The sequence below is a fragment of the Apteryx mantelli genome, chromosome 3, assembly GCF_036417845.1.
Source record: "Apteryx mantelli isolate bAptMan1 chromosome 3, bAptMan1.hap1, whole genome shotgun sequence".
NCBI classification, from domain to species: Eukaryota; Metazoa; Chordata; class Aves; order Apterygiformes; family Apterygidae; genus Apteryx; species Apteryx mantelli.
In genome coordinates, this window is record NC_089980.1 from 53,278,065 (window position 1) to 53,290,476 (window position 12,412).

The following is a 12,412-nucleotide window of genomic DNA, read 5'->3' on the forward strand; positions in this document are numbered from 1 at the left end:
TCCTCACTTGTCCATGCATTATCACTAAATATTGCCTCTGAAAGACCTCTAGTCTCTTCAAATTTCAAAACTGAACTCTTTCAGCCAAAGAAGACCAAACAGCAATTAGGGCATGTAGCTGTGGATGTCTGATATGTGTGTGTGTGTGTGTGTATATATATATATACACACACAAGAATTTCTTCAAATTTATAATAAATTTTATTTTTATATATATATATATATATTTAATTTCTTCAAATTTATAATAAATTAATTTAAATACTCAGGGGGCATTGCTGATTGTCAGGCAATCAATTCATAGATTTGCATAATCACTACATTGTTATTTTGATTTACATATCCACACGTACACAAACAGAGTGAAAGAGCAAGAGAGAGAATTTTCTATGTTGTGCCCCCAGAAAATTTTCAAGCTATTTGCCAGCTTCAATTTCTCATTATCTATTGCTCAAATAAGATACAAAAAGACATGTATGAAAGACAAGGAAAAATATCTAAACACAAGGAAAACAAAGCAGCTAAATGTATCAGCGATTTAAAAAAATACTGATTCATTCCAATCATTTTCTTCTACAGGCCAATAGAAGACTTTTTCACTATTTTCTTTGCATTGCCTGTTTGTTCTGGGAGGAATACAGATCCTATGCCTCAGCTTAGCTCAAACCCTGACATATGCAAAGCTACTGCTTTCTGGGGAGAAAGGTCTTGCTGACCTGTAAGGGAAGGGAAGGGAAGGGGAAACAATAAAAACTGCTTAGGGAAAAAGCTGAGCAGAGCAGCGTGACAAGGCCCCAAATGTCCTGCTTTTGTTTCCTATTCTGCTTTGATGTTAGGGTTTGAGGTGCTTTTTAAATCTAACCTTCCTATAGAAGATTCACAGATCATTTGGTCTTTGCTATTTCTCTCCCTCCCAAGAAAAGCAATACAGAAGGGTTTCATATTAACAGGGTACTTATCTTTTGTGCTTCTCCATATCTCAGTTCATTTCATTCAGGATACAATTACCTTGTAAATGCAGTCATTACCTTTTTTTTTTTTTTTTTTTTTAATTTAGGGAAAACTTCAGCATCTCCTGGTCTGTGAATGACTCAGAAGGGCTATTTTTCCAGCTTTAGCTCTAGCTTCTTGACTCTTCCTTCTCCAGTGGAGAGAAAGGCTCTCCTACAGGACAGATCAGAATAGCTAAACTGGGCTCCTACTCAGAATCACTATTCAAGGTGATCATCTCTCTCCATCCACTCCACAGACAGTCCAAGGAAATCAGCCTCAGGACACTAGAGATGGCTTTGAAGAATACCTCTGGCCTCTTAAACATATTAAATTGAACTTTGTACTTAAGGCCCACAGGAATCATGGTTTAATCTCCGTTTTGAGGCTCCAAAATACCCTTTTGATTGCTACCACTGTAATAAAAATTTGCATTTAAATATGAACAAAAAGCAATTTGTTTTGCCTTTTGAACACAAATTGTTCTTATGTTATTTAGTTTGTGTACTGGGGACAGAACCGTGAAAAGTTTTAATGCTTTTTAAAGTTTTTTTAAATAAAAACCCTAGCAATGCTACTAATAATCGTGTCCTAGCTTATATGCCTAAAATGGGCAGAAAATTCAAAGTATTTGGAGGTATACTCTTCACCACTCAGAGTGTCAGATAATAAAACATGATCCTTAGCAGATGTAGATACAACATTTCCATGCTTTAGAAATTAAAAAGTATCCCAAGCATCGAGGCAACTCAGAGAATGACAAAACTGATGGGTACAGATGAGCCCACCTACTCCAGGCTCACACACAGGGGTACTGAGTTCAAGATTAAGGATTCTGAGGACAATACAAGCTTAAGGAGCCTGTGCCCTGCCTCCTTGCTGGCATTCATTCCCATCTTCATGCTGCAGTGACTGCCCAGTCAAAAGTGCTTAAAAAATGCAACAAAAGGAAAAAACATGTGGCATGTGTTTTAAATCTAGACCAAGTTACTGATCTAGTTCCCAGGGTAGCTACAGAAATAGCTGTCAGCCCAAATGACAGGGTTGTTCTGTGAAGTGTGGGAGCAAGTATGCTGGACGAGGAAGCCCAGGGACTCCTTAAACAGGTACTGATGCCAGAGGTGAAACCATATCCAGTCATATGTGATACTGCATAGCTGCATCAGCACAGCACTGTGCCTTAGATAACAAGTTTAGCAGAGGGGAGAGGGTAAACTAGCCAGGGCACTAACTGTGTCTGGGCCAGAGCTGGCTTAGAGTAGGGGTGGAAGGCACACAAATCTCTCTGCTCCTGCCCACATGGATGTAATCTAATGCAGGTTAGTAGCCACACTTGAGATAGTGCAATGTCTTATAATGACAGGTTCCTCTTTGTGTGTAAGCTATGATAGCAACAGTTGATTTTGCTCCTGTGCTTCCATCCAAGAATTTAAAAGGGGTTTTAAATGCTAATGAATGAAGCTTTGCTTCTAATCCCCATATTTTACAGATCTGGAGTTCCAGAAACAGGCAATAAAGCCTGTAGCACAGCCAAGAACATCACCTTGATCTCCTGGCTTACTAACTAAGGCCTGCTGTTAAATACAGGAAGAAATACTTAGGGCATGGACAGACATCACCTTACAGCAACTGGCTGAGCAGCTGGAAGAGGTTACTGCCTTGCCTCTAGCTGCTTGCCACTGCCTCCCTCTCAGAGGGAATTACCTATCATAACAGAATATGTAAGCACACACCAGTCACTGCCAAGGAGAGCAGCAGGGTTAGCTTAAACAATTTTAACGGCTGATCTGAGCTATAGCAAGTGCTTTGCCTTCAGGTGATGTATTGAGTGTTCTCATGCTGCTCCCCTGTCTGAACAGCCTGGCAGTAATAAACAATAAGCAGGGTAAAATGCAGGGGACGGGAAGGCAGAAAACAAGTCTGCTCTTCTCCGCAGCAGATATGAGCTGATGTATCTCAGTTTAAATGCTCCAGCCTTACTTGAAGAATCTAGGGGTGAAAACATTAGCCTGCTATGCAAACTGTGGTCAGAGGGGAATCACTCTGTCCACAAGATCCCACTCCCTTTGCTATACTCTTGTTTTCTGTCAGGAAGCTTCTGAGTCCCAGCATGACAGGACAGAAACTACCATTTGTTTGCTCCATGCTATGTACTGTCAGTATTTCTGTGCCAGCTATTAAACAAGCTCCTCTAGGTATGATTTTCAGTTCCATGCATAAACCATCTCTTCAGTGCCCTCTGCTGTCTGTTTGATACCATGTAGCTCTCAGAATAGCCTTTATCTGCAGACATTTAGGACAGTTATTTATTCTTCCACTGCACCTCATTTAATTGAGCAAGGGACCCAGATGCCCGACTCTCGGCATTGAGCCAATAGAGAGAGTCAGGCACAGCTGAAAAACAGCAGAGTCCTTCTGAGATCTGAACTGCCTTTGGGAATTCCCTGTCTCTCCCCTGTGGTGATATATTCCCCCAAAATGTCTCTGTTTATGTGCCTAAAGATAGAAAGGAGAAATTTGGACACAGATGGACCATTCAGTACAGTCTAAAATGAAGTAAGCATGATCTCAAACAGACACTCTGCCCATAAAACACCCATTTCTTGGGAGTCTGGATCTAGAAACTGATCATATCTGGTAAACCACACTTGAGGAACCCACTGGGCTAGGTTAAACCATCGTGGAATCATCAGATACTGACAGATGTTTCCATAACTTCTACAGATGCCTGCATCCCACATAATGAAATCTTCCTGCTCTTGTCACAATCACAGTAAGCTCCCTGAGGTCAAGGTTTGGAAGCCAGAATAAAGATGTATGTAAGACTGAGGAAATCAGAAGGAAGGAAGAGAAGGCCCATAAATCCATCTAAATAGGCCTAGCAATGTGAGGGCAGAATATAGCTAATGCTTCTCACTATGATAGAGAGGTTAGAGCCACAGTTTTGCTCTAAGGTCATGCTAGAGGCTGCCATGAAAATGGTGGGCAAATCATTTAGGTTGGGGAATCAAAATTAGTTGGATATCACACCAGCCACATCACTCCCTTGTATGGTAATGATTATGCAAAGCAGTGTGCAACTATCTTCATGGACTAGCTAGTTCTAGGCAGACTTTTGTCCTTTTTAAACCATCATTTTAATCTCATGGGAGGCATAGCTTCACTTGCAGTGAGGCCTGCCTTCTTTTGCTGGGAGCTTATATCTATCAGCATTTAACCAGACAACTGCATATTTTTATTTAACTAACTGAACAACAGCGCAACAACAACAAAGTAATAACTTCAGTAAATAACATCCCACCCCACTTTCTTCATATGTTCAGTCTCTCGCCAGCTGTCACAATTTCTTTTGATCACTGCCTTAACTCTACAGCTGAATTTTGGAAGCACAGCTGCATGCACAGCCAGTTTCATAATAAAGTGGGAGTAGGTCCCAGCCACCTGGCAGTGATGTCAGCCTTTGTCTTGTCTGAATAATGTCTCCTAAAGATAAAAAAAAGATCCCAGGTTGGATAAAGCACACCTTAGCACCCAACCTGATCTCTAAATGAATTATTTATTTTTAATAATGTATAGGAAAAGGGTACAGCTGAAGAAATCATTATCTGAGGAAATGGAGTGAAAACCCACTGAGACACTTACAGACAATTCAATTTAACCTTGGAGAGAAACTAATCTTAGAGTGTCCCTCAGCCCAACCATACCCCTATCCCTCTCCAGGTGTCCACACATTTCCATCTCTCCTCCTTTCAAAGGCATAAGACAGCCACCACTATTAAGAGATATTTGAGCCACCCATATATAGAGAACAGCCAACACAAATTGGCCTGTGGTCTCTGTCAGCCTTCTTTAAGATGTGAATACTTAGGATCTAAGGTGTATTGTCAAGTTCTGCAACATACCTTCTGCACCAATTGACACAAGCTTCACTCCTTTGCTGGCAATATAATCCAGAGCTTTGTTGACATTAGCAATTTTATGGAAGCGCATCTTTCCTCTGTCTGGTTTTGGTAGTCTTTCCCCTGCAGGATAACAAATATAAGGTATTTATTGTTACATGCACCTGGCTACAGACACCCAAGTGATTAGAACTCAGAGTGCATCTGTGCTGAAACCTGTCTAAAAGTTAGCAGTTATTTTAGCAGGTATTTTTCTGAAAGAATGTCAAATGCCTTTGAACAAAACTCCAAAGAGTAAATTCAAATGCAGAAGCATCTGACTTAGATCTTTCTGATAAAACAGTAAAACCAGAATAAAATTTTTACGTTTGCCCTAAACACCTAGAGGATATGTGACTACTTTCTGCTTACAAACTTCTGGTTCACTACTACTGTCTGCTTTAGAGTAGCTAATGTTAAGAAGGCAGGGTGTTCTCAGAAGCCATCACCCTTACCTGCCTGACTGCAAAGAGAGGCTGGATTCTATCCACCAGATAAGCATCCTTCCCAATCTGACCAAGATCAATGACTTTTAACAATGAGCAGAAATAGTACATAAGAGTGAGGAAGAAAGCTGTGCTGGGAAACATGCTGGAAAGAGGCTGGGTAGGAGCTAGGTGAGGCCAAATACCACTGGCTGTGGGCATTTGCACACCCTCTGGACTCACCTCAACCTTAACCAGTATAGCAGACCAGCTAATTTCAGAGTAATGTTGCCATGGGCTTCTATGTTTGGATGAATTTATCTTCTCAAATGACCATCAAGAAGAATGATTTCTTCATTTCATGAATAATGGTCATTTGAAATATTTCTGCCTCCAGTGAAACCTCCAGCAGAAATGTAAAACTGCCTTTTCCATAAAAACATGTCCTTAAAATCCTCTTTCCCTTTTTCACCTTTACTGTGTGTCTGTAACTTGTGTTACTACTTCCCATGCAGAGGGCCATTTTAAGTGTCTCCTGGGGACTGCCCCTTTGAATAGCAGAAGAAATGGGTGACATAGCGAGTTTACATGACTTGCCAAAAGGAGTTCTTTGATGTTCCACCCTCCTGAAAAATGAGACCATTTACTTGTGACTACATATTTATCTAGGAATTTTACTTCAGGCACTCACTTATGAAAGTGTTGGTGCATCAAGTAAGGTCATTAAAAGAAAAATGAAACTTTTATAGTAAAACTGAAATAAAATGAATCTGTAACCTAAGTATAGAGGCTTTTTAATTGTTAGGGGCTCGGACCAGGTTTTCTGGGTTTCTGGTCTGCCCAACCTGTGATATCACAAAAGCCAAAAGTTCAGACTGCTGAGCTCCTATCCCATCCCTGGACACTAGGAACTCTCACAGGGAAGCACAGAACCATGAAACACAAGACTTTGGAGGTAAGGAAAAAGCATCGCTTTTTTTTCTCCCTTTTGCTTTCCAGCGTGTTTCATCTGTCCCTTTTAAGCCTACTTATGATTTGTGTTGTTTTGAATTGTTAACAATTTTTGTTCTTTAAAAGACTGTTTCAGTTAGCATGCTGTAAATACATAGCAAACTTTATTTTAACCAACCTGAGATAACTTCCAAGAGGAGCATCAGTTTGAGGCCATTCCTGAAGTCCTCCTCAATGTTCTCAATCTGTGTGCCTGCTTTCCTGAGATGGGAATTACACCAGGCTGTAAATGTCTATAATAACAACAACGACAAAAAAAAACCCACACACTTGTCAACATGGCATTTTCCAAAACAAAAATGCTAAGCCATCTGAATAAACACTGTATCTCAGATTGTCAGAGCTGCCAAGGAGACTTGGATATCCAACTCCCATTCATTTTATACTCACATAGGTGAGTTCAAAATTCCTATCCCTGATGTTCATGAAAATCCAAAGAATTACTTGATTAGAGGCAATATTGTGCTAGATTCTGCTCACAAATGCTTCCCCCAAAAGATCAACACATGGAGACAGAATTTGTCTAATAGTCATTACTACATTTAACATTTTTGAGCACACAATCAGTTGTTGGGACTTATCCTTTACACATACTCCCTGAAAAGAAAGACTGATATAGTATAAAGGAAGCTATGTGACAGCAAAATGCAGGCTGATAGCAAGTGCTGAAACAGAAACATCAGCCACCTGAACTGGCAGCCATGATAAACTGTCCATATATAGATTATCCATGTCGGGGATAGGTAACATACATTTCTCATAAGCAGTATCTTGCTTGAGAACACTTCTTCAGGATGAAGTTACAGAAGAAGAGAGAGTTTATAGAGCAAGGATACCGGCAAAATTGCATCTGCTCCTACTTCCAACTACAGTGAAAAAGAGAAAGCCTTTTAAAAACAGGGACAATCAGAATGGATTTTAGAAAGTTTACAGTAATTCAAGCATAGAGATTTCACACGCAGACTCTGCATAGCAGCTCTATTTTAATTTGGTCTGCTTTATCAAGGATTTTATTTTTAAATTGTATTATACAATTTTCAGAAAACTACCACAACTTTGTGAAACACACAAATGCAGATAATTAGGTTTTCAGGGTAAAAATGGTTACAAAAGCAACGAGCATTTTTCTCTCTGTGGAGAATCACTAAGTCTGCATGCTTTTAATTGCAAAGATGAAAAGCAGAACTAACTCCATTTTGATCTACAGAGGTCATATACACATTACATTACCTTTGTGTGAATGAAATTAAAACAGGGATTACTAAAAAAATTTATTAGTTAATATTAATCTGTTTTCAAATATCCCCTACTTCTCAACCTTCTGAAAAATTCTTCTTGCTCTTCAATTACTGTGAGGATATATAAAGTAAGTTTGTATTTAACAGGTATTTTACCAGATATTTAATTCTAGGTATATAACAAGGCCATACATCTTAGTAAGTTAGACTTCAGCTACCTAAGATTGTCAGAAATTTGGTATTTCCCTTCTTTCGCTATTTCAAATGTGCAATAGTTTTTTAAACCATACGTGTAAATAGTTTCAAAACCAAAATATACCCTAAATCCCCTTTTTCAGTAAGAAATTTCCTTTGGCCCTCTTTTTTCTTTCTTGGTTTCTTAGAATATTTAATTTCTGGTATCTCAGAAACAGAATAGGAAAGGCCAGTAAATGAAGGCAAAAACTTCTCCTTGGAACTAAATCATGTAAATATTGGATAGTCTCTTTGCTTTAGTAAGATATGGCTCGAATTTTCAAAAATGGTTTATTCTTAAAAATGCAAGCTTCCGTTAGAGAATTGCATTCTGACTGTTGTTAACTTTGATTCAATTTATGTAAAGAATTCTTGCAGCTTGCTGGGCTCTTTCCTCCGAGCTCCCACAGTGTCCAAGGACCAGCCTGCAGGACACGTGATTTGTTCTGGCAACCTGCAGCTTGATCTCTGCAAATATCTTTCTTCAGGACTCTCACCTTTATTCCATTTACAGGATCTGTTGGGCACCCAGCATGTGACAAAAATGCAGGTCTCCCCACCTTGTGATGGGAAATATCTGGTCCCTTGGTGAGGCACTGAATTTTTACAGGTGCATGACAGAGGGTACCGAATATACTAGGGATATTGCCAGTCATAAGATACGGGTTGCTGCAGAGTGCAATTCTCAAATACCCCCTCATACTCATGGTTGGTGCAGGAGAATTAGTGGATTTTTCAGAAGCTAAAAGTTAAAAGAAGTCCTCCCTCTGCTCCTGGAAAGTAGACAGCAGGAAAAAATTCCTCTTCCTGAGCTGGATAAACCTTGCTTCCTTCAAGCTTTTCTTCTGTGGTAAGTTATCTTTGAGCTCTCTTTTCCAGTTCTGTCTACTTCTCCTCTCTGACTGAAAGGAAGAAGCAAGAAGTCCTGTGAATTTTCAGGAACTGTGCAGTGAAATCCCTAATTCTAGATACTCAGAGAAAGGAGGAGAGAGGGAAAACAGCATTGGAAGTGGTTCTGGGCCGGGGTCATGTTGACCTGCAGAGGACAGATTGCTGACAGAGGCATGAGAAAATTGTTCTGTGTGTAGATGGAGATAAGTCAAGCTGCAGATGAAGCATGTCTGCAAATACCTCTATTTAAATAAAGGGCCAAGTTAGCTTGAAAAGGAGAGTCAGTCACAAAGGAAAAGCATACTTCATTTCAGGGAAACTTGCTTTACTGAGCTCATGGCAGTCCTGAAACTAGGTTGTGCTAGGCATCACAGCAGGCATATCAGGCACCTCTCCCGTCAGGGCTGGACATGATGCAGTGGAGACTTAGGCTGGTATTTGGTATTTGGTTTGGATCATTATACGGTTAGGATCTAGTTTATAAGACTAATTTGCCTCCAGCAGTATCCTGTTCTAGTGATATATATCTAATAGGCTTAACACCATATTAAGTTATTTGCAAATACTGGAAAAGATGACAAGCATCATTTGAAGAAGCAATATTATGATAATATAGAAAAATAGCTGAAAGCACTCAGAGGTAAATTCACATGAACTTTACATGGCAATTTGGCAGTAAATATTAGAAAGCTGAACTAGTAAATGAATGAGCCTTTCAAAAATTGCTTAAGTGATGGGTGTATGCCTATCTGCAGATGCTACTGCAGTTTGTAGAATTGTTCCTCAAAGGGTAAACTCAAAGGGTAATTTGGAAGAAAACATCAGCCATTTCCATGTCTTCTTTTAGGCATTTATGGTGGTCACTTTCACTTTGTACCACTCAAGTAAATGATTTTTTCCCATTTTTCATTTCATTAAGGGCTTAATGCCAATGATCCCACCAGTCTAAAGGTCATAAAATATAAATCTGATTCCCTAGTGTGAAAAAAGCTACTTCTCACTTAACTTCTTAAGGAGAAGTGGAATCGTGCACTTCCTAGCTCATACGTACATATATATAATACCATAAAAGCAAAATAAAATCTTGTCTACCTCTAATCTCACCATGGTCCTCTACTTTGCCTCTACAACAGCACATTTAATTTACTGGATGCCATACTGATAGATAAAGGATATAGTTTTATCCAAAGATCCCAAACAGTTTGCAAACAATTTAAATATTTCCTCTCAGAGATGGACATTTTTATGGCACAGAATTTGCTGACGGACAAACTGAGGCACAGAAGCTCACTGAATCTTGGTGGCAAAACTAGAAACATATGCTCAATGTTCCAGCACTCAGTACTGTCTCCTAATCACTCAGTAATGCCTCTTCTGTTCTGATCTGTACACCTCTTTTCATTTGATAAAGAAACTAAGTAGCCAATCTTGCTATGATAGAAGCAACGAAAAGATGCTACTACTGCTGAGTCAAACTGTTCTCAATAAATAGTTTGTTTGATGGGCTGCCTTTTTAAATCTGTAGATTATTTACAGTTCTTTCCAGCTGTATAGGGGCTTGTCACTAGAACTGTATCATTTTCAATGAAAAACTTGGAGTTACTGACAAAGCCTCCGTTCATGAGATAAATTAAATTCTGCTGAAGCGCTTGTGACGGTGTGCTCCTTTCCCCCCCCACTGATGTGCTCTCTCCCCCTCAACCTGACCTCCCTGTCTCACTGCAATAAACGTTGTGCTGCTTCCCTCTTAAGAGTGAAGCGCATCACTCCTTTCGCGACAGCACTGTACTATGCATGGATTCTGAATTTTCACTATCTACATCTAGATAGTCAAGATTTATCTTCTGTATCTAAGATAAAAGATCTGGATCATCTATCTAAACTACAGTTTCTCAGAGCTATCTGTTTTACCAGGGCACTCCCTCTGTTCATGAAATACCGCTATCCATTTACCACAGCTGTCTTGTGCCTCATGGAAAGCATAACTGTCTAGAAGACTCTCTGCATATGATTTCACAACCCAGTACCTTCCAAGCTGGCATTTTTTCCTAGGACTAAACCTCTCATGGTTATAGAGATGCTGCTTAAGAAAGTATTTATTACCTGGTGCAGTGATGTAATCAGTAAGTCATTGTATTAAAGCTACTGCAAAACTTCACTTGTAAATTTTAATACTTTGCACAATCCACATTTTACATCTCCCATCCTTCCATTCTTATTGTGATACCATTTGTTTAGGGTCTAAACTGTCACTGGCCTTTACTAACAGTACTATTAATAGTTATTAAGAAACAATTCAAAGCATGCTTAAGTCCTGGAGATCAAGATACAATCAGCAAATAGTTCCCTGCAAATTTATAATCCATTGGGATTTAAAAGCTATTAAATGACTTAGACAAAGCAAATTCCTTTTTCTGCTGAACTGTACAGGCATATCAGATTGCCCAGAAAAATAAGGCAGGACTGAAGGCACAGAGCTGAATACCAGGAGGGATACAAATATGTGCCTAAAAAGCTAGACTTTTCTTTTTAGAATTTATTTACCAGAGGTAGACTCTACAAAAGAAATAAAATTCTCCTTTCTAAAGCTATTACTACAAAAAAAAATGTTTGCTGACATTCTTAGATAAGAGACCACAGAGAAGGGGATGCAGGCAGGAAGCCTAAGTGTTAGCAGTCCCCTAGGTAAATTTATTCCTAATGCACTATTAATTGCTTACTACTGTCATAGCTCTATTTTGGAAAAGCCGACTCTAGAAAAAGAAGGGCAGTTTATGTTCTATGCCCCCTTAGCCTCACTGTGAAGACTGCCAGTATCATAGTCTGCATAATTTGGATTCACAGACCTGTGATGGGAAAGTGTGTGCCCCAAGATACAAACTTATGAGGCCATCTACTTAGGCCAGTCTATTTTTACAAACACTTGACAAGAAGAATTGCAATCTAGGGGGTGGAAGAAGAAGGAGATATCCCTCACTAACTATCAAACAAGTGCAGCTAATGCCAAAAAATAATAGGGTAAGTCTGCTGTGTAGTGCAAATATTTTTATATATGTATAAGGAAGGACATGCTTTGATGGAAGAAGTGATGTTTCTGAGAGCTGAACAGTACCACACTCCTGAGAAAGCCCACACATGCTTTGTATGTGGGTGTAATGATAACTTACTTTTGATACCTCAAAGCAATTGCCTCGAAGCAATAAAACAAGAAGGATGCTATAATAACAAGCTTCACATGAGCACGTGACAATAGGGATAAAGTGAACTGAGAAAACATCAGTTACCACCCTCTCCAATACTGTTACTCACCAATGGGTCACAAGACAATTTGATACATCTGCGAAAGACACAGGGTAAATTTATAGTTTGCCACTGACAGTGAGCTTAAAACGCACATCACCAAAATAACAGCACAGCTTGCATGGGGACATGCACAGGGGATACCCTCTGCAAGCTCAGGATCATTTATTCACTTGTACTCAAACCTGAAATCGAGAAGTGGATCAGGCCCCATAAAAGGTTGGAGAGCCATGTCCTGTTTTAGTACGTGTATCTCATAACAAAGGTTAACACTGCTTTTGACTCCTTCCAACTCAAAACAATTTCTGTCCGCCACAATATTTACAAATTGGCTTTAAAATGCATGTGCCTGCTTGTCTACCTCCCTCCAGTGCAGGCTACTGGC

At 39.5% G+C, this 12,412-nt stretch overlaps 1 protein-coding gene across 1 annotated transcript in view; it reads right to left on the reverse strand.

The window, feature by feature from the left end:
• Nucleotides 1-12,412, reverse strand: part of ACTN2 (actinin alpha 2) — a 71,358-nt gene that overhangs the window by 38,482 nt on the left and 20,464 nt on the right. The window contains exons 2-3 of the mRNA XM_067294727.1: nucleotides 6,483-6,597; nucleotides 4,893-5,012 (exon numbers count right to left, since the gene is read on the reverse strand). Coding sequence (XP_067150828.1) covers nucleotides 4,893-5,012; nucleotides 6,483-6,597 — 235 coding nt within the window. The remainder of the gene's footprint in view (nucleotides 1-4,892; nucleotides 5,013-6,482; nucleotides 6,598-12,412) is intronic.